The sequence below is a fragment of the Engystomops pustulosus genome, chromosome 2, assembly GCF_040894005.1.
Source record: "Engystomops pustulosus chromosome 2, aEngPut4.maternal, whole genome shotgun sequence".
In the NCBI taxonomy this organism is placed as follows: Eukaryota; Metazoa; Chordata; class Amphibia; order Anura; family Leptodactylidae; genus Engystomops; species Engystomops pustulosus.
The window spans coordinates 60,858,005-60,882,341 of NC_092412.1; the positions used below are offsets into that span (position 1 = coordinate 60,858,005).

The 24,337-nt window shown below is 41.7% G+C and overlaps 1 protein-coding gene across 4 annotated transcripts in view; it reads right to left on the reverse strand.

Annotated features, from left to right (window-relative positions):
* The window catches only part of ARHGEF25 (Rho guanine nucleotide exchange factor 25), a 189,784-nt gene that overhangs the window by 97,115 nt on the left and 68,332 nt on the right, over positions 1–24,337 (reverse strand). The window contains exon 1 of one of the 4 annotated variants that reach the window (XM_072134863.1): positions 21,085–21,429. The exons of the other annotated variants lie outside the window; for them this stretch is intronic. Coding sequence (XP_071990964.1) covers positions 21,085–21,178 — 94 coding nt within the window. The 5' untranslated portion in view covers positions 21,179–21,429. Of the gene's footprint in view, positions 1–21,084; positions 21,430–24,337 lie in introns of those variants that run through there. 4 annotated transcript variants of the gene reach the window in all.

The window sequence follows — 24,337 nt, forward strand, 5'->3', positions numbered from 1 at the left end:
AACATTATACCACTAGCACACTCATAACAGTAAACATGGTAGTATATCCCAGCGGGAATATCCCTGATGCTCTTCACACCACTGATACATTGTTATCATCTTCAATCATCTACATTTTACACATCAACCACATTGCAAGTTGTCTTTGCTTCCCTGTCATTTCACATGCTGTTATTCATCAGTATCAAACACTCCCTGAAGTCTGATGTTGTTGCTTGTGTATGGAAAAAATTATCAAAACTTGAAGGTACTGTAATTATTTGGTGCAGGACATAGCACATTTGGACACCACTCATCCTGAAATTTACATGGAAGTTTAATTTAAAGAGGACCTGTCACCGCGGAAAACCCACAGAGCAAATGTGCCCCCCATAATACTCCCCCCAGCCCCTTTCTCCTTAGCCGTTTTTTTTTTAAATTTATGTGCAGTAAATGTGCCGACACGCCCCCACCACACATTGTACGAGAAGTCGGCAGCATCATATCGCTGCCTCTTTAAATGAAATACCTAAAAATAGATACAGTATATAGCCATCACTATAACTGGATAAACATAATGCAGATCAATTACCCACTATCTCATATAGCCAATTCTCCCCAGTTTAGGAACATATAGATTACATACTACTTAGATATATACTAACAATAAAGACACAAAGCCACTGGTGACCTCATGTGATCACCCTCAATATAATAAATCTGTTGTTCTGAAAACATATGACCAGAAGTAATAATAAACATAATCTTTATTTATATAGCGCCAACAAATTCTGCAGCGCTTTACAAATCATAGGGGACATATACAAATATAACATTACATTACAGAGTACAACCAGTCATATGGAACAATAGGAGTGAGTACCAAAAGAAAAGTAATCACACATGGGGCACATAGGTCTCCTGGCTGAGAATTATTGTTATTATTGTCAACGGTTGGGACACCACTGGATGAGTTGGGACACCATTTTCTGAGGTGGGTCAACACGGGTTAAGGTGGGTCGTTGTTGGCTGAGATGGGTTTCCTCTGCAGCCTGATATGAGGGGTCATTTTGTGAACACTTATAACAACAGATTCATAGAAAATCTGAAGAGATAAGTACAGTATATTATGTATGTGTATTAGTAATGTATTCCACACTGCAATATAGAACACTGTTCCACCAACCTGATCCCTGATCACAGTTCAAAATGAACTCACAAGGCCAATTTGATAAAAGCTAAATACATTTACTGTACAACTATTAGGTCAGGGGCGTAACTACAGGGGTAGGAGTCATAGCAGCTGCTATGGGGCCCGCAGTGTCAGGGGGCCCTTGTGACTAAAGTATCAGGTTTGTATATACTGGTTGTTGTGTGTTCATACTGTATGTCTGTATATGGGATTGTATGTATGTGTATTTATGCTGTAAGTGTGTATGTGTATCTATATAAGTATATAAAACGTTTGTGTATATATGAGTGTATAAATGTGGGTTATTGTAACTCACATGTGTAAATATACAAATAGTTTTATTTTTTAAGGGGGAAGGAGGGCCCCACTATAGGAGTCTGCTATGGGGCCAGGTCTTGAGATCACCCAATCTTCATGGTACTGAAGGTATTACAGAAAGCACTTTTCTCTGATGGAGAGAGAGAGCTGTCAATCACAGCCCCACATGAGGCCGACGTTCATTGTTCATTTGACTTCATTTGAATTGAGGAGACTGTGTTCTTATATATTTCCTTACCATTCAATGTACGAGTGACTTATTTATCACCTCATGTTACGATATCAATTATACAAAAAGGGCTTGTGCCTTGTATGGCACATCGCTATTCCCTACACAATATCAATTATACCTTATATTGTTTTTGTTACGTGATTTTATTCCTTTTTTCATGGAGATTTTTCTACATGCTTCTTGTTGAGCTGATGATTATGCCTAGTAGTCAATCAGACTGATCTGCAGTATAGATGATGTGGTGACACTTGTCATACATATGATTATTGGCCTGATCCACTGAGTGCAGCTTGAGTGACGTGTGAGAAGGCCTCCTGACTCTACTCAGATTATCAATCCGGATTATAGTTTGGCGCTGCTTTTCCACAGGAAAGAAGGGAATCCTTGCAGGATATATCACTATGATACTCAAGAGTCACATCCCTTGGCACTGTGGTCTGTCTGTGAAACAGGACACTGTACGGTCTGCGATTCACAGAACTACAACAATCGTCTGAAACTGAAGATTTTCAATCAGAATATACTTACAAGCATATGGAAAACCAAGTGGCTGCAGATGGTCAACCCATAACCTTTAACAAACAGGAAAAATACAAACTTCCGATCTACATTTCACATGGCAGTAACAACCTAATGCTTATTGGGCTAACTTTATATGGTTAAGCCAAGGGGCCACGGAGGTACGTGAAGGGACGTGGCTGGTGGCGGCTCTGGATATTATTTCCCCAGACTGTACCCAGTGAATCATATGTCAATTTTTTTGACAAATTATTCCTACCTTTCACATATAAAATGAAAACATATGATGCGTTAAAAGTGATACAGGACCTCTGTACAATACGATCCAGAAAAATATATATAGGGAGATTTATAAGAAGTGTCTGAGGTAAAACTGTTCTAGTTGCCCACGGAAACCAATCAGAGCTCAGCTGTAGTTTTATAAACAGCTGTGGGAAAATAAAAGCTGAGCTCTGATTGGTTGCCGTGTGCAACGTGAACAGTTCTGCTTTCAGACACCTCTGATAACTCTCCCCCAATTTATCTATTTCAGTCTTGCTAGGACCTGATTTAGAAAATAAGTCACCTGTTAGCTGAGGAGACATATGATTTTATCTTTATACATACAGTAGCTTCTTAAAGCATGTCTGGATGAAATTAAATATGAGTAAGTCACTAAAACTGGCGAAAAGTCAATGTTTTCTGAACTTGCCAATTTTGGACGATGACCTAATGTCTAAGGTGGCCTTTAAGCAGTCTGACAATGGTAGGTGTCAGGGGAAAGTATGAGCAAGCAACGGAGGTTTGGGTAGGTCGTATTCTGCCAACAGCTTAAATAGGTCCAGTCAGCACTCCTGACGTGTCTGCTTTATAAGACTCGTGTGCCCCATAATTCTACAATACATACACAGTATTCTTACATTTCTAGTAGGAATAACAGAAGGATTATACAGGTGCCAGTGACTTTAACTGCAGAGAAATATCTCAACACTTGGAAAAAAATATAATGTTAAAAATACAGCTTAACAAATAAAGTGTCCCAGTTAAATGGCTGGTTTGGTGAATCTCTGTGATAGAGAGGGGAGAACATATGATGCTGTATTTGCCATCTGCTCAATGCCACCTCACCCAGGACAACCCGCAGTGTCATACACTCCAGAAGTAATCGCTCTGCTGTGACATATTGCAAACCTCAGGACCCGAGGGGTATGAAGTAGTAGCTGATCACCAGCAATTTTTCTAATTCTCGTGCACAGGTATGCTGAGATATCCTAATTGTTTCTAGAGAGCACTTGGTGTAATATATTATAGGCAAAAATAATACAGGAAATCAAACCCATGTTATCAGTACAATGCAGACAATACATAGAGTACTGCTACCACAGAAGGCAGATGTCAACATCCTGGAAATAAGAATCCTCATCTCTGACATTCTAAAAAATTTCATTTACATCACAGGTCATCATATACTGAACCCACAAATGGCTACAGCATAAGAAGTGCCATAGTTCTGATGGGGGTTTTGCCACTTTGTGTCTGAACAAATGGTGTCTGGTAGTAGTGCCTCCAATATTAAACACATGTATCATAGTTTTTCGGCTGCCACTTTTTCAAGTTTCCTGTAGTTGGCCTACTTAATCATTGCAATGTACAGGCAGTCCCCGGGTTACGTACAAGATAGGGTCTGTAGGTTTGTTCTTAAAGGAAACCTACGACTTGTAGTGGCAGGTTTCCGATGGAAATACCGGGCACCAGCTCAGGGTGAGCTGGTGCCGGAGCTTATTTTAGTTAGTGTTTTAAACCGCGGTATCGCGGTTTAAAACACTTTTTAAACGTTATAGCCGGTGCAGGCAGGTACGCGCTCGGCGCTTACCATGCGCGCGGCTCTCATTCACTTCCTATGTAGCCGCGTGCACGGTAAGCGCCGAGCGCGTACCTGCCTGCGCCGGCTATAAAGTTTAAAAAGTGTTTTAAACCGCGATACCGCGGTTTAAAACACTAACTAAAATAAGCTCCGGCACCAGCTCACCCTGAGCTGGTGCCCGGTATTGCCATCGGAAACCTGCCACTACAAGTGGTAGGTTTCCTTTAAGTTGAATTTGTATGTAAGTCGGAACTGTATACTTTATATTGTAACCCCAGCCAATTTTTTTTTTTTATCTCTGTGGCAATTGTTTTTTAAAAATGTTGGGTTGTCATCATAACCAGGATTAACAGTAAAGCTTAATTGCAGACACCATTGATAACTGTTATAGGTGTTTATTGTAGACTAGGACTAAAGTATAGTAAATTGCCAACATCCAGAGTTCCATTTGTAACTGGGGGTCGCCTGTAAGTCGGGTGTTCTTAAGTAGGGGACTGCCTGTATCTTAAGTTTGTACCCTTTGTGATACCTTTGATGAGTTACCTGTTTAGTATCACTTTTGAGACTTTTTGTGGTGTATAACTTTTTAGTCTCAAATAGTTTACCAAAAGTACATCTGAGTATAGCATGCTCTGTTTTGCGACTTATTAGGTGCAAGAATGGGACAATTCCAAGCCCAAAAGTCTCACAAGTTGAACAAACATCTGGGCTACAAAGATAAATACAGCCACTGCCCTAAATCCTTGAGGATGCTAACTTTGGTACGCTGCTTGATTCTGCACCTAAAAAGTCTCAGACTGCAAAAAGTCACACAAAAAAAAGATAAAGGAAACAATAGGAGTGATACATGTCCGCCATAGACATGCTTCTCAGTAGGTATTATAGGCAGAAGATCCAAATCATCATCCACTTTCGTGCATCTAAATGGAGGAGGACCTGACAACATGATGGATACTGGCTATCAATAAAAGACTGAGCACTTCAACTGAGCATCTATATAAATAAGGGACTATCCATGTATGTATGTATGTATATATATATATATATATATATATATATATATATATATATATATGGGACCTGACCACATGATAAATACTCATTATCAATAGAACCGCACACTTCAACTGAACATCCATAAAAATAGGGGATTATCCATATAAATAGGGGACCTGACCACATAATGAATACTCATTATCAATTTATGACAGCCCACTTCAACTGAGCATCCATATAAATAGGGGACCATCCGTCTTTATAGGAGACCTGACCACAAAATGGATACTGGTTATTAATACAAGCCAGACCGCTTCAACTGAGCATCCATATAAATAGGGGACCATCCATATAAATAGGGGACCTGACCACATGATGGATACTGGTTATCAATATAAGATAGTCCCTATAGTAGATCATGATGAGGCCTTCTCTAGAGAGGTTTTTATAAAGTTTCTTCATTCTCATCTGAGTTGTATTTTTAATTATTTTAACAATGTCAAGCAGCAGCAGCACTGAACCTTCAGACGGATGATGAAATTTCAGTGAGACCAGATTCTCCTGTAGATTGCTATTTCTGCAGGCCCTTTATTACTGCTACTATGATCATATCTCGGTATATTTTTGGAAAACTTGTGACATATCAATCTCTGTCATTGCTCCACAACTCCATACATGGTAACAGCACGCATACACTACCTACATATACCTATGATCTGTCATATGGAGACCTCCAGGTAGGTGGTATCCTTTCATCGTTTACATGTTCTCCACTCTGTATACAGTCTGCAGCTAGTTCATGTTAATTGAGTTTTAGTAAACAGTGGTATCGACAATTCCCTTAATTCGCTGCCAAATGAGTCTTCATCGATTTGGCAGCTGTTCAGGTGGTGATTCCTGGATGGCATTGAGAGTGAGATCAGCAGGAAGCTACTCTCCGATCAATGGTCACTGACTCAGCGCAATCCCACATCTGTCGGATTAGTGCTATTATGTTCATACACTTTGCAGGCGACGTTAACCTGTTAAGACACTGCAGACTCGGATGACTAGTACCTGCTCCTTAGATGTGTGATCTTACTCCAAGCCTTCTTACCACGTGTCAATAAAGTGCAAACAGACTTAAGCCCCTAATACCTTCAGTGTTCTTAGTTTAGATTACAAAGGAATCAGCTATGTTGACTTGTTCTTTACCAGCCACCCCCAACAGTAGCCCACACACGTCTATATAAAGCGAGACCCCAGCCGATCACTTACGTGTTAAAGCTACGGCCTTCTCTTACAATCTGTTCTAATCATGAGGGAGAGAACAATCATGAGGTCTCTAAGGTACAGTAGTTATAATACTGACAAGGATATGATTTACACATAGAGCAGTGACTTCGCTTATATAAAGCGCCAAAAATTTAATTCTTTTCAAATGTTTTATGGTTTATTACATATTCACCGTAATACAGTATTTTTTTTTACTACAGGATATGACAAGGTAAAACATACAGGGATGGCAGTCTCAGAGATATGACATGGATATTGTAACTTTTGTGCCATTCGTGCCACTAGAAAGAATAGGAAAACCGGGGTGGAGAACAAGATGGGTCAGATTGGGAATGCCATGGCCGGCCAGATTTACTAAGACCTGGAGTAAGTTATAGATGAAATCTAGGCCACATGACTTTAATTCGGGCACACTAGTGCTCCTTCAGCGTTACTATGAGGTCAGAATCTCTGTGGCACAACGGGTGCAATGATTATTAAGACTAGTGCACAATACGCCACTCTAAATACATCGTCCCAAGAGTTTTTATAGGGGAAAAAATTGTTTCTTTTGCCCAATAATCTATTCTCCTTCCTATTTTTCTTTAAAAAATGTATAAACACATGTTGGCTGTACACAAATTTGTGGCAAAATTTGTGTTTATTTCCTGCCTGAAACCAGATTGGAAAACCCAGCTATGGGTAATGCTTACATTTCAGAGGCAGACTATACCAAGACATTCCTGATGTGTCGGGATTATTATAGTGTTTTTCCCGTGTGGTTTAGGTCTAGTGTATAGCACGAGTTTCAGGCTACAGCAGGCACATGCCTATGAATGGGATAGCACTGCTGGACTCCGTTTACAGGGGAGTTTGGTGAGTATAAGAGGTTTCTTTTTTTATAGCCTTCCAGTCCTATACAGACAGTCCCTGGGTTGTGTACAAAATAGGTTTGTACTCAGAGGGATTGTCTACTTTCAGCATATGATTGATATCTTTGTGTAATAAAAAAGTTTTTCATTTTTCCAATATACTTTCTGTATCAATTCCTCAGGGTTTTCTAGATCTCTGCTTGCTGTCCTTCTATAGAAAGCTTCTATGTTACATCCAGTAGATAGAAATGTGTCCATGGTCAGTTGATGGTACATATGTGCACGGCTCATAAGTATCACACTGCTCTGATTACTCTCTGTGATAATAACAGCTCCTGCACCTGTGTGCCATCGCATGACCATGGACACATTTCTGTCCACTGGAAGTAAATATAGAAGCTTTCTATAGAATGACAGCAAGCAGAGATCTAGAGAGCCGTGAGGAACTGATACAGAAAGTATATTGGAAAATTGTACAACTTTTCACAAACAATGTCAATTATTTGCTGAAAGGACAACACCTTTAAGTTCAATTTCTATGTTAGTTGTAACTGGTACCGGACATTGTGTAAGTGTAACTCTAGACAAAGTATTTTTTGTCCTTGTGGCAATAGGATTTTCATAATTTTGGTCATGGGAACAAGTATTAACAATAAAGCAGAGACCTTTGATAACTCTTGAGTCCTAGGATATGTGTATATATGTGTGTACATGTATCTGGTCAGAAATACATTAATGATACTCATGTCTAAAAAAATCCTATACATTTTTATCCTATATAATATCTGTATCATCCGTGTCTACCCAATTCAGAAATGTCATTATCCTTCCCTGGGTATACTTTAAAATACATTTTGCACTTAGCTTCGCACCAATGAGAAAAGCAATGATCTGCAGAAAGAAAGGCTCCGTAATTACATCTGGGCAGTAGGAAATATATGGCTGTATACATTTCTGTCAAAAACAAAGTCCCACAGGAACCAGAGCCGTGGTTATCACTTCTCGCGCTAAGCTGCATATTCATATTGGTGCCAAGATCTGTATATGATAAGCAGAGCGGGGGCGACATATATGCTTCTAATTCCATCCGTTTTTGCTACCGGCAATCCATTTCCAGGGGGCCCCTGGTGTTATACTAGCAGCCGGTTAACCACATACACTCCCTTCAAAGAAACTTTTTAAATAAATGAGGCCCATTCACTGCTCTGAAGAAGTTGATTCATAAGGTGTACTGAGTATCTCCTGTATAAATAGGACTACTAGAAGTCTCTTGTAGTATTCATTTCCTTAGACAAAACTATAATGTATATTCCATTCTCCAGATACAAAAGAAGTACAGGTACGGGATACTGGGAATACACCAAATGGCAGTAGAAGAGAAAATGAGAACATAAAGCTGTATAACTGTTCATCAAATACACCATTTACTACAATAGTCATTGTGCTCATCCAGGGAAAGCCAATAGGAGCCAAAAGAATAGCAAGTGTCAGATGGTTATCCTCCAATCACTGATAGTACTATTGATGGAGGAGTGAAAATCGAAACACTTGGTTGTGAAGAGGAAAATCTTTTAAAGGCTACATTTAAGTTTTTATTCAGCAAGGAACAAAAATCAGACAGGCCTACAGCAAGGAATCCACCATAACACTAAATTTGAGCTTTATTTGTGAGTCGGACTATGTTCTAGACGTTGGTAGAGAATGTCCCTAGAAAGCATTTTATCTGGTGTAAACTAAGGAGCCCTAGCCTGACCACATAGAACCTTCCAAGATTTTGCCCTGTTCCAAATATCTACTTCTAAACACTATAAACAGCACCCACAAGACTCATACTTGGCTGTTTACATGGAGCACCCATTAGAGCTATAACGCGCCCATCAGTTCCAAATTAGGCAATTTTGCAATAGATGGGATTTTAGAAACTTGTTGAATGAAACGGCTGCACATCTGATCAAGAATCTGGACACCAGAGCAACAATCTGTACTAATACAAGACACTTGCTGTTCTCTACATCAGGCTAAAGAAATCCCTGTAGGTGCGGAGCCAGTACACCTAGACATGTACTGGCGGCATCTGACTCCTGCAACCATTGAGGTTTGTCCTAAAGTACATAAGATTAGCTTTATTTGTGGCAAAAGTTCTGTAACACAATATAAAGGATGCCTTAAATAGAAAAAAAAAACCTTGCACATCTATTACAATTGTATTGTGCATTGTCGGAAACCTCATGGCTACTATAAAGGAGGCTAAACAAGTCAGGTTAAGGCCTAAAAAATCTTATAGAAACATAAAACCATCCAGTGCCTATAAGGCTACATTTACACTGCTGTTATTTATTTCCCTTTAGGAGCCCAACAATGAAAGTAACAGAAGGAACAGAATTATCTACGATAGTAAGTTTTGCAGATCTATAGGAGGTGTCAGGAATGTAGAAGCTTAATATGTCCAATCGTTTAAATGTAAGGAAGATAAGATGTCACCAAAGGAATCTGGGGATAACTAAATCCATTCTCCCTCTTTGAGGGCACACGCATGCTAAGCCTAGCCAGGGGGCATGTGTATGGCAAGGCTCGGATGAATATCCTTTGGTCAAATGAACATTCAGCAAACAGCTTTTGAAGAAGTATGACTACCTTAAACATTGGGAAGTTACCAAAGTTTGCCAGGGTCTTAATAGGGTTGACCACATTCTACTTCCCCAGGTAAACTTTGACCCTATGCCAAGATGAGCTTGGGGTTACGTGATCCGCTTACAGCTGCTTTCAGGACTTCCTTCAGAACTAACCTGCACTCATAACTGTTTGCACGCCTCCTCCGTCAATACCACTCCTATGACACTAATTGGGGGACACGCTAGGAACATCCATCAGATGCCTCTCCAACCAGTGACATGGAAGTGGTGGCCACGCAGGAGACATGCATATAGTAATGAACACAGGATATTGCTCTGCCCGCTGTTTGGTCGGTAATGTTGCAGGACACGAGAGATCCTGCACGAGAGGTCACAAAATCCGCAGCTCATTCTGCAGAAGGCTAAAGTTTTGCCTATGTAATTACAATGTGGGTAACCCTATTAGGAGATTGTACTTACCCTGGGAAACTTTGGTAATCTTGGCCAACACATTGAAAGTGATTTGATTACTCATTTATAGTTATCCCCACAGCAACCCCACTCATCCTCATCTTTATATCCTTATATTTTAATATATCCCTATGTCAAGGCTTTGCTTTCATTCTTAAGATTGTGCTATCATCTTACATCTGCAGTGATAGCTGGAATTTGTTATTGCATCTTAACCACTCTAGAAGAAGGATATCCTTTGTGTATGCTGTTAATATAATTTGCATAATGAGCTGTCAAGTTTGCGGCACATTGTATGTAATATGTACATTCCCTCACTGCTGTAACTTAATTAGACCCAATAACGTTAACTTTTATCATAAAACAATTACCAAGAAATGGAAATCTACTGTCCTGTTTAGAGTGACATCCACAGTTTATTAGAGGTATAATCACATTTCCAAATGAATAGACAACAAGCCACATACCATGTGGTTAAAAGGGGTTGTTGCAGATTTTAAATACGTTTGATAAGAGTAGGAAATGTGATGAAATATAAAAAGTAATGTAACACTGTCCATCGTCCCTTCAGTGCTGCTGTTCTGTAGTCACAATACACATGGGAAACACGTATGGTAAAGGATACAAGTATTAGTCCTCGCTACTTTGTACAATGTTATCACACAATTGACTGTCGCCATACAGCGGCTTAGTGATCACCAGTGGCATAAATGTCATACAAATCATATGTCCTCACTATTAATGCTCATCAGAGCACTTGGACATACCAGTACCTATGTCAATCACTACACCTGACTGAGAATGGCCTTTAGGGTTCTTTCACACGGCCATCTGGGGGGGATGTATATGCAAATTTCCGGGCGCATATACGTCACCATAGACAGCCGTACACAGGGAGAAGATAGAGCATGCTCTGTCTTTCCACATGTGTGTGGCCGTGCGTTCTCTATGGGAGGGGTCACCTCCTCCTCCTCTCCAGTACGTATATGTCGGGTGGGCATACGGCTGTGTAAATGTACCCTTAGGCTGCATTCACATTTTATGTTTCGTTTCCGTTTTCAAGTGTTGTTATGTAAATAATGCAAAACACCGGGTGCTTATTACCGATTGCATGCGTTTCACTTGAAATGCATATAAGATCGGGACGAGCCCAGTTTCTATAAGCAAATGGAACGTGTGAATGCAGCCTAAAGGGTTTGTTCAGGTTGTCTGTCCCAGAGCTGCAGTTCCTGCATGGTTCCTGGTCATATTGGGGGAGATGTACTAATGTGGCAGTCTTTAGACCAGTGAAGAGTAGAACTAGACAGTATGCTGCTACAGCAGATTAATCATTGGCCCATGTTTATCAAAAACAATGCAAAAACTAGGTGCTGTTTGTCTGTGGAGGGTGCACCAGATTCAGGATTTCTGGAACATTAATCTGGCACCCTCTGCACTGCTCCAACAGAGTGCACCTACTTTTTTTTAACATAGGGCGTGCCACACAATTCTGACACACACTGCATGACAAATTTGGCGGATGGTCCGACTGTGCACCGGAACGCCCCTTTCAGTGGAGAATTTTGTGCTGTATCGGACAGAGAGCAACCACGACAAAATTGTGTAATGGACACTCCTTGCAAGCAGTTTCCACTGAACAGAATGTGCAAAGTCAGAGGGGCTTTAATAAATCTGGGCCATTGGGGCATATTTATCATACGCTGGCGCTCGTGCGCCAGCCCCACTACTGTAAGTTTGCAGCCCGATACATCAAGAGGCTGGGACTGGCGTAGAAAAAAACACAGCCGGCAACTTTTCACGTATGAAAAGTCGCCGGCAGCAGCCCCCCCTTCACGCCCCACTGGCGTGAAGGTGGCGGATCGGGGCAAATAATCGCAAAAGCTAGCGTTGCGCAGAGGTCCTGATAAATATGCCCCATTGTTTCTGATGATAAATCTGGTTCAGTAAAAGATTGGCGAGTCGTACTTTGCACCTTCTATTAGTTGGTGTAGCTTCCTGTACCAGAATATCCAAGGACTGAAATTTCTGGTACACGGGTTATTTCCTGTCTGGTCATACCCCATAGTTACCGAGGACACGGCCCTTTTCGGAAAACTGCCCTTAAATGGTCTAAAACATTTCCAGTGTAAATTACTCAAGTATTTTTGCCGTAAACAGATTAACACATCTCCCCCTGTATGTTTTGTGAAACCTACACCACACAACAAGCAATTGGATTTTACCCCAAATGAACCTAGTCGTAAAATTCAAACCAGGAGGTCCTTGACTATATTCTTACCTGGATACGTGCATAAGCTCTATAGTGTTGATCTTGTGTAGATTTTATCTTCTTCTTAAAGTAACACAGTCCCAATCTCTACATCTACACCACATGAAAACCCCAAATACACAATCATATTTCCCCCATTGACAAGACCATGAAGCACATCACCTCAAAACTGTCAGGATTTGCCAGCTGTATCTCAATGTCTCGGCCACTAGGGTTCCAAATTACATGAAGGATCACCCCGCTCTCACAGGGTGGGAAATGTTCTTTAAGGACAGCCTTAGCAATCTACAAGACACGTACTGTAGGATGTCTGAAGAACATTCACTGATGCATTTTATTAATCTCCCGACAATGCAAATTCCTTTCATTGGGAATCACTGCTCACAATCATCAAGTCTATGTTCCCATATTAGAGAAAAAATGTCACATTTTTAGAAAGGGCTGGGTCAGCACTAACAATGTTGTTACCCACAGTGACGTTCCATTATATCTGAACTTTTTTAAGAGACCATATACAACAACGAGAGAGGGTATAATCTACCAGTAGAATCATATTTCTTATTGAACTAAAATGTGCAAGATACTTATATACTTATATTATACTTATATACTTATATTATACTTATATACTTATATTATACTTATATACTTTCAAACAAAACATAGGACTAGTTGGAGATAGTAAATCGTCCACACATCAAAAGTAGTATATACCGTTCAGAAAGAAAAAGAGAGATGTGTATACAGGACAGATTAAATATTTTGTTGTCCTGTATTCACATGTCTCTTTTTCTTTATGAATGGTAGATATATATATACACATATACAAGTATTTAGTGTTCTATAATTTGTATTTATTTATAGCGCCACATTAATTCCATGGTGCTGTACAATCTCTAAGGGTTTCACATACATTACATACAGACAAGTGCACATCCCAAAACTACAGAGATATGGAACAAGTGGGAGGAAGACCTTGTCATACCGGGTGATGGCAGATATCCATAGCACATGAACAAGTAGACATATACACGAGTTATACATCATGTCAGGTCCCACAGTATAAGCATATATAGGCGATCACATATTCATACCATACCATTACATGTCTCCTATACCCAATAACAATAACAGCAGTGTATTGTAATGTGATACTAGATAACCATGCCCATCATACCCCTGTGCGCCATCACTATCATTCGGCAGAATAGCAATGTCTTATACATGATAGAACTATCTTATCACTTTCCGCCGTATAAGATGGCACAGAAGTGCAGGCACAAACCTCTCACCCGATCCGTAGTTCAGGCAAGCACAGCCGTAGTGTGGTTTATAGTGTCTGCTGTATACTCCTCCCCCATCTCCTCACTATAGTGTCTGCTGTATACTACTCCTCCATCTCCTCACTATAGTGTCTGCTGTATACTACTCCTCCATCTCCTCACTATAGTGTCTGCTGTATACTCCTCCTCCATCTCCTCACTATAGTGTCTGCTGTATACTACTCCTCCATATCCTCACTATAGTGTCTGCTGTATACTCCTCCTCCATCTCCTCACTATAGTGTCTGCTGTATACTCCTCCTCCATCTCCTCACTATACTGTCTGCTGTATACTCCTCCTCCATCTCCTCACTATAGTGTCTGCTGTATACTCCTCCTCCATCTCCTCACTATAGTGTCTGCTGTATACTACTCCTCCATCTCCTAACTATAGTGTCTGCTGTATACTACTCCTCCATCTCCTCACTATAGTGTCTGCTGTATACTCCTCCTCCATCTCCTCACTATAGTGTCTGCTGTATACTCCTCCTCCATCTCCTCACTATAGTGTCTGCTGTATACTACTCCTCCATCTCCTCACTATAGTGTCTGCTGTATACTACTCCTCCATCTCCTCACTATAGTGTCTGCTGTATACTACTCCTCCATCTCCTAACTATAGTGTCTGCTGTATACTACTCCTCCATCTCCTCACTATAGTGTCTGCTGTATACTCCTCCTCCATCTCCTCACTATAGTGTCTGCTGTATACTCCTCCTCCATCTCCTCACTATAGTGTCTGCTGTATACTCCTCCTCCATCTCCTCACTATAGTGTCTGCTGTATACTACTCCTCCATCTCCTCACTATAGTGTCTGCTGTATACTACTCCTCCATCTCCTCACTATATTGTCTGCTGTATACTCCTCCTCCATCTCCTCACTATAGTGTCTGCTGTATACTCCTCCTCCATCTCCTCACTATAGTGTCTGCTGTATACTCCTCCTCCATCTCCTCACTATAGTGTCTGCTGTATACTCCTCCTCCATCTCCTCACTATAGTGTCTGCTGTATACTCCTCCTCCATCTCCTCACTATAGTGTCTGCTGTATACTACTCCTCCATCTCCTCACTATATTGTCTGCTGTATACTCCTCCTCCATCTCCTCACTATAGTGTCTGCTGTATACTCCTCCTCCATCTCCTCACTATACTGTCTGCTGTATACTCCTCCTCCATCTCCTCACTATAGTGTCTGCTGTATACTCCTCCTCCATCTCCTCACTATAGTGTCTGCTGTATACTACTCCTCCATCTCCTCACTATATTGTCTGCTGTATACTCCTCCTCCATCTCCTCACTATAGTGTCTGCTGTATACTCCTCCTCCATCTCCTCACTATAGTGTCTGCTGTATACTACTCCTCCATCTCCTAACTATAGTGTCTGCTGTATACTACTCCTCCATCTCCTCACTATAGTGTCTGCTGTATACTCCTCCTCCATCTCCTCACTATAGTGTCTGCTGTATACTCCTCCTCCATCTCCTCACTATAGTGTCTGCTGTATACTACTCCTCCATCTCCTCACTATAGTGTCTGCTGTATACTACTCCTCCATCTCCTCACTATAGTGTCTGCTGTATACTACTCCTCCATCTCCTAACTATAGTGTCTGCTGTATACTACTCCTCCATCTCCTAACTATAGTGTCTGCTGTATACTACTCCTCCATCTCCTCACTATAGTGTCTGCTGTATACTCCTCCTCCATCTCCTCACTATAGTGTCTGCTGTATACTCCTCCTCCATCTCCTCACTATAGTGTCTGCTGTATACTCCTCCTCCATCTCCTCACTATAGTGTCTGCTGTATACTACTCCTCCATCTCCTCACTATATTGTCTGCTGTATACTCCTCCTCCATCTCCTCACTATAGTGTCTGCTGTATACACCTCCTCCATCTCCTCACTATAGTGTCTGCTGTATACTCCTCCTCCATCTCCTCACTATAGTGTCTGCTGTATACTCCTCCTCCATCTCCTCACTATAGTGTCTGCTGTATACTCCTCCTCCATCTCCTCACTATAGTGTCTGCTGTATACTACTCCTCCATCTCCTCACTATATTGTCTGCTGTATACTCCTCCTCCATCTCCTCACTATAGTGTCTGCTGTATACTCCTCCTCCATCTCCTCACTATACTGTCTGCTGTATACTACTCCTCCATCTCCTCACTATAGTGTCTGCTGTATACTACTCCTCCATCTCCTCACTATAGTGTCTGCTGTTTACTACTCCTCCATCTCCTAACTATAGTGTCTGCTGTATACTACTCCTCCATCTCCTCACTATAGTGTCTGCTGTATACTCCTCCTCCATCTCCTCACTATAGTGTCTGCTGTATACTCCTCCTCCATCTCCTCACTATAGTGTCTGCTGTATACTCCTCCTCCATCTCCTCACTATAGTGTCTGCTGTATACTACTCCTCCATCTCCTCACTATAGTGTCTGCTGTATACTCCTCCTCCATCTCCTCACTATACTGTCTGCTGTATACTACTCCTCCATCTCCTCACTATAGTGTCTGCTGTATACTACTCCTCCATCTCCTCACTATAGTGTCTGCTGTATACTACTCCTCCATCTCCTCACTATAGTGTCTGCTGTATACTCCTCCTCCATCTCCTCACTATAGTGTCTGCTGTATACTCCTCCTCCATCTCCTCACTATAGTGTCTGCTGTATACTACTCCTCCATCTCCTCACTATAGTGTCTGCTGTATACTCCTCCTCCATCTCCTCACTATAGTGTCTGCTGTATACTACTCCTCCATCTCCTCACTATAGTGTCTGCTGTATACTACTCCTCCATCTCCTCACTATAGTGTCTGCTGTATACTCCTCCTCCATCTCCTCACTATAGTGTCTGCTGTATACTCCTCCTCCATCTCCTCACTATAGTGTCTGCTGTATACTCCTCCTCCATCTCCTCACTATAGTGTCTGCTGTATACTACTCCTCCATCTCCTCACTATAGTGTCTGCTGTATACTACTCCTCCATCTCCTCACTATAGTGTCTGCTGTATACTCCTCCTCCATCTCCTCACTATAGTGTCTGCTGTATACTACTCCTCCATCTCCTCACTATAGTGTCTGCTGTATACTACTCCTCCATCTCCTCACTATAGTGTCTGCTGTATACTCCTCCTCCATCTCCTCACTATAGTGTCTGCTGTATACTACTCCTCCATCTCCTCACTATAGTGTCTGCTGTATACTCCTCCTCCATCTCCTCACTATAGTGTCTGCTGTTTACTATGTCACCATCTCCTCAGTATATATAATATTTGAGGGGCTGCAGAAGTTGCTGTCACACTTGAGCCCAGGAGCCTTAGGATACATCCATGCAACAGTATTTGACCCAGATATCCAATGAAAATCAAATATTGGGTCACAATCCGCTGTGGGGCTTTCCAGCATGGATTTTAACTGTCCTATATTCAGTACTGGTCCTGTCTGGAATATATGGTACATCACTTGTTTTCTCGTGAGTTGACTTAGCCACAGATTTTCCATTGTGTGGACAGTGTCTTAGAGTGCCCTCAAAACATGTTTTCAGCACAATAATATGTTATAGTCAACGTCCTGAAACAGATTTGTGTTTGGGGATCTGCAACTTTAAGTTACATCTCTGTATATACTTCTTCATCTTCTCAATATACTCATGTAAACTCTTCCACCTCCTTCCTCAATTGTCTCCAACTCCTCAATATAATGTATTCAGTATACTATTCTTTCATCTCCTTTGGAAGCATATCACAAAAAAAAAAATGGCTCCCAGTTTATGTGTGGAGTCCCCCTGGACGTGGCCTGGCCAGGCTTCAGTCAGTACTGATGGGGGAAGGGGACTGGCCAGGCTAAACATTGCTAGTGTTAGCCTTATGAAGTGAGATAGAATTGGGACAGGTGTTATCCGAGAAAAGAACAGGTATAGTCCAATGAAGTCCGATCCTTAAATAACCATCCAGCATTCTTTAGACAAGTCCTGGAGGCAAACACTGACAAAGGCCGCTGGGCCCAGGTTTGCATCATTTGCAGTTTCTGATGTTACCCACCTTGCCCTAACTTACTGGGGGCATTTAATATTGGCTTTGCACCACATTTTTGGTGGCCACTTTTTTGTTGTTGTTGCTGCACCAGGGGGGACATGTATCACTATTGTGTTCTTTTTCCTTTTTTTGTTAGAGTTTTCGCAGTTTGGGAATTTTCAAACAGCGTACCAAAGTTAGCCGTATTTATCTTTGTAGCCCAGATGTTTGTTCAACTTGTGTGCAACTAAATAGGCAACTCATCACATGTATCACAAACGGAAAAAACTTGAGATACATTACAATGTTTAAGTAGGCAAACTTCAGGAAACTTGAAAAAGTGGCAGCCGAAAAATTATGATACCCAACACTCACAACTTATTTTATTTTGTTGTTCAATTTCGGGTGCTGCTTTTGAATCCTGACACTTTTTCTTCACTTATAGAAGCAACTTCTAAACCCCTTCATGAATGTGATGTGTCATTACAAATGCTCATTTGTTCATTTTTGGGTGCGGCAAATATATTAAAGTTGTGCGCAACAATATATAATCAATGCAAAACATACTAAAATCGGGCCCAAAAATAATTAATGTTCCCCACTGTAAGTTCTTGGACTGCACAAAGTTTTTGGTTTAATCCAGTAAGCAAGACTAAGTTAGAAAATCTGCAACACCCCCCCCCCCCCACCCATTTAGCTGTATAGGACTGTAGAAGACATCAGAGAACAGTAACTGCAGGTGCAGAGAAATGAATGGAATGTCAGTGTGTCCTAGAACCACCATTCTCATCATCCATGAGGCTCCTCGACAATAGGGGATAAGATTTCTTTAGTTTCTGATAGGGGTCATCAAAAAACATCTTTGCCTCAGGTGAAGGAAGACCTACAACAGCTACTGTACAACTCTTCCGCAGATAATACAGTGTGTAGAGGGAGGACTTGCTTACAACATTCACTGTACTATGTAGTCAGGATTTAGAAGTTGTGCACATCATCAGATAGAGGAGATGGTGGAATACTACACATCAGAAAGTATAGATAGGAGACTTAATATCCATCAGACGCTATAGTGATTGGATAGAGGGAGTAGTCATTATAGAAAATAGTATAGTAAGTGGTTGTGGGAATGATATAAAGCAGCAGAATGAGTAAATGGGTTAGCTGGGAAGAATGCAAATATGTTTTCCAAGGTGTTAAATGGAAAACTATGTCTCCTTTTGCTACCTTGAAAGGCAGCCCCCTTATACCTACTGTCTGAGCCTAAATGGGTTAGCAGTATACAGCATAGAGTATAGTGAGTAGATATCAGCGGTATAATAAGTGGGTAGTGGTATGCAACAGACAATATACAGCACACACTATAGTGAATAGATAATTGAAGTATACAGCAGAAAGCACAGTGAGAGGATGGAAGCAAAAGTATACAGCAGTCAGTATAGTGAATAGATGGGCAGGTAGTATACAGCACACAATATGGTGAGTAAACAGTAGTAGATCACATTAATCAATGCTGTAGTAGTACTATGCAACATACAGTATAGCGGGTGGATATGGGTTGAGTAAAAGCAGATATCATAGTGAGTGGATTGGTGTAGTATTATGCAGCCATACAGTATAGTGATTCGAGGGGGGTAGGATACAGTAGACAGTATAGTGCGGAGATGGGTGTAGTAGTATACAGAACACAGTATAGTGAGTGGATGGGGTAGTAATACGTAACATATAGTATAGTTAATTCGATGGGGGTAGAATACAGCAAACAGTATAGTGTGTGGATGGGTGTAATAGTATAAAGCACACTCTATAGTGAGTGGATTAGGTAGAATTCAGCAGACAGTATAGTGAGTTGATAGGGCTAGTAGCATACAGCAGACATTATTGTGAGTGCGTGGGGGTAGTAGTATACAGCAGACAGTATATCGAAGGGATGGGGGTAGTAGTATAGAGCAGACAGTATATCGAAGGGATGGGGGTAGTAGTATACAGCAGAGAGCATATCGAGTGGATAGGGGTAGTAGTATACAGCAGACAATATAGTGAGTGGGTGAGGGTAGTAGTATACAGCAGACAATATAGTGAGTGGGTGAGGGTAGTAGTATACAGCAGACAGTATATCGAGTGGATGGGGTAGTTGTATTCAGCAGACAGTATAACAAGTGGGTGAGGGTAGTAGTATACAGCAGACAGTATAGCGAATGGGTGAGAGTAGTAGTATACAGCAGACAGTATAGCGAATGGGTGAGAGTAGTAGTATACAGCAGACAGTATAGCGAATGGGTGAGAGTAGTAGTATACAGCAGACAGTATATTGAGTGGATGGGGTAGCATTAAACAGAAGACAGTATATTGAGTGGATGGGGGTAGTAGTATACAGCAGACAGTATTTCGAGTGGATGGGTGTAGTAGTATAACGCAGACAGTATAGCCAGTAGATGGGGGTAGTAGTATACAGCAGACAATATAGCTAGTAGGTGAGGGTACTAGTATACAGCAGACAGTATTTCGAGTGGATGGGTGTAGTAGTATACAGCAGACAGTATAGCCAGTAGAGGGGGGTAGTAGTATACAGCAGACAGTATAGCGAGTGGATGGGGGTAGTAGTATACAGCAGACAGTATAGTCAGTAGATGGGGTAGTAGTATACAGCAGACAGTATAGCCAGTAGATGGGGTAGTAGTATACAGCAGACAGTACAGAGAGTAGAAGGGGGTAGTAGTATACAGCAGACACTATAGAGAGTGGATGGGGGTAGTAGTATACAGCAGACAGTATAGAGAGTGGATGGGGGTAGTAGTATACAGCAGACAGTATAGCCAGTAGATGGGGGTAGTAGTAGTATACAGCAGACAGTATAGAGAGTGGATGGGGGTAGTAGTAGTATACAGCAGACAGTATAGCCCATTATATCATGCTCTTATGTCAGATAACCATAAGCATTGTAGCAGATAATCCTGTCCATCACACCCATGTGTACCATGACGATATAGGCAGTGCCATATACAGAACAATCTCATGACTTCTCACATACACAACTATGTCTCCTATGCAGCCAGCACAGCCATGTATGTACACAGTCTATACAGCCCCGTACACACATAACATGTGCACAGGTTACATGACACCGAAGATGTGTGACATCCAATACAGAAGTGCAGACATGAGCGCTCACACTAACCTCTCACCCGGGCGTAGCAGCAGCTGCACTGAGACAGGACCTTACGGAAGAGGTTCTGGCAAGCACAGCCGTGGCGCGGTTTGCCCCCTCTCATTGCTCCCCAGGCATGGCGAGCCCGGTCCACAGCATGCCAAGGATGATGAGGCAGCAGCCCCACTCTGCCCCGAGCACAGCACACAACGGAGGGAGGGACGAAGATGGCCGGGAGGAGCCGGCCTCACATACACAGTCTTATTATTGTAGTGACGGGATATGAAGAGGGAGAGAGGAGCCAGCTGCTGCCCATAAGCTCACCCAGACAGCGCTCTACACTGCGAGCAACACGGAGGAGCACACAGCCCGCTGCCACTGCCCACTATAGGAAGAGTCACCGGCTCTTCCAGGGATTGCACTTACTCCCCCATCACTTCAGTGTCTGCTATGTACTACTTCATCTCCTCACTGTGGTGTCTGCTGCATAGTACTCATCTCCTCCCTCGTATCTGCTGTATACTGCATATCTCCTCACTAGTATCTGCTGTATACTGCTTATCTCCTCACTAGTATCTGCTGTATACTGCTTATCTCCTCACTAGTATCTGCTGTATACTGCTTATCTCCTCACTAGTATCTGCTGTATAATGCTTATCTCCTCCCTATATCTGCTGTATACTGCTTATCTCCTCCCTATATCTGCTGTATACTGCTTATCTCCTCCCTATATCTGCTGTATACTGATTATCTCCTCCCTATATCTGCTGTATACTGCTCCTCCCTAGTATCTGCTGTATACTGCTTATCTACTCCCTATATCTGCTGTATACTGCTTATCTCCTCCCTATATCTGCTGTATACTGCTCCTCCCTAGTATCTGCTGTATGCTGCTTATCTCCTCACTAGTATCTGCTGTATACTGCTTATCTCCTCACTAGTATCTGCTGTATACTGCTTATCTCCTCACTAGTATCTGCTGTATAATGCTTATCTCCTCCCTATATCTGATGTATACTGCTTATCTCCTCCCTATATCTGCTGTATACTGCTCCTCCCTAGTATCTGCTGTATACTGCTTATCTCCTCAGTAGTATCTGCTGTATACTGCTTATCTCCTCACTAGTATCTGCTGTATACTGCTTATCTCCTCCCTATATCTGCTATATACTGCTTATCTCATCCCTATATCTGCTGTATACTACTCCTCCCTAGTATCTGCTGTATACTGCTTATCTCCTCCCTATATCTGCTGTATACTGCTTATCTCCTCCCTATATCTGCTATATACTGCTTATCTCTTCCCTATATCTGCTGTATACTGCTCCTCCTTAGTATCTGCTGTATACTGCTTGTCGCATCCCTATATCTGCTGTATACTGCTTATATCCTCCCTAGATCTGCTGTATACTGCTTATTTCCTCCCTATATCTTCTGTATACTACTTATCTCCTCCCTATATCTGCTGTATACTGCTTATCTCATCCCTATATCTGCTGTATACTGCTCCTCCCTAGTATCTGCTGTATACTGCTTATCTCCTCCCTAGTATCTGCTGTATACTGCTTATCTCCTCCCTAGTATCTGCTGTACACTGCTTATCTCCTCCCTAGTATCTGCTGTATACTGCTTATCTCCTCCTTATATATGCTGTATACTGTTTATCTCCTCCCTAGTATCTGCTGTATACTGCTTATCGCCTCCCTATATCTGCTGTATACTGCTTGTCGCCTCCCTATATCTGCTGTATACTGCTCCTCCCTATATCTGCTGTATACTGCTTATCTCCTCCCTATATCTGCTGTATACTGCTTATCTCCTCCCTATATCTGCTGTATACTCCATATCTCCTCCTTATATATGCTGTATACTGCTTATCTCCTCCCTATATCTGCTGTATACTGCTTATCTCCTCCCTAGTATCTGCTCTATAGTGCTTATCTCCTCCCTATTTCAACTCTTGCGTGTTATGTCGGCTGTACATGGCTTTACCAACACACTAAAGTATTTGATGTATACAGACAGTCTGATTTTGCCCATTAAAGAAAGTTCTTTAATTTGAATCCCCTTGTGATGTTTACTACCACTTACAAGTGGTAGGTTTAGACACATATACATGGCACCAGCTCAGGGTGAGCCGGTGCCAGATCATATTTTTGTTAGGGGTACAAAGCCCCTATCGCCGTTTTATAAGTTATAGCCGGTGACGTCACCGAGCTCTCCGGCACTTTAGAATCCGGCGCACGCACGGGCACGCGCATGGTGCGCCGTGCCCAAGTGCGGTGCGCCGAGTTATAAGTTAATATAACTTATAAAACGGTGATAGGGGCTTTGTTCCCCTAACAAAAATATGCTCTGGCACCAGCTCACCCTGAGCTGGTGCCATGTATATGTGTCTAAACCTACCACTTTTAAGTGGTAGGTTTCCTTTAACCCGAATGTGGACGGGGACTCTAATCGGACATTTTATTATTCCTCTATGCCGACAGGAAGTGTCTGTGTGTGAGCTCGTCTTGTAATGCAAGCTATTCATGAGAAGAACCTGTCCTGCCCGACCATAAAAATCATAAGATTTTACGGTGGGATCCTGGGGCAACCGAAATTGTATAAACCAGGACTAATAAGGACAGGTTGGAATTATGTCTGTGAAATGCTGTTTTTTTTAATAATAACAGTGAATTAGAGAATGTGCTATTTTGTTATCCTGAGTTTATTTAAGAATCTTGTCTCTGTGGGAATACTCCTCTAAGGACACCTGACTTACAGACAACCAGCCAAACCTTTCTGGCCACTATGACCTCTGGTGAAGCTCTCTGAATGCTTTACTTTAGTCCCGGGATACAATGATCAGCTTTGAGGTGTCTGTAATGAAGTTTTATTGAGAATCCTTGTTCCCACGACAGCACAAAATTTTGAAAATCCAATAGTCACTGGGACAAGAAACTCGTAAAATATACCAGTTTTGGCTACATACAAATTCAACTTAAGAACAAACCTGAAGAAACTATCTTGTATGTAACTGCCTTCATCTCCTCAGTGTAGATAATGTATACTATGGTACTTTATATCTACCCCCTCAGTGTGGTGTCTACTACTTCTTCCTCTCACTATGTGCAGTATGCTACTTCATCCCATCAGTATGGCTTCGTTTGTATCCTTCTTTATCTGCTCACTGTAGAATCTGCTGTACACTACTCCCTCCCCTCAGTTTAGAGTCTACTGTATACTACTTGCTACAGTATCTGCTGTATACAACTCCATCCTCTCAGTGTGGAGTCTGCTG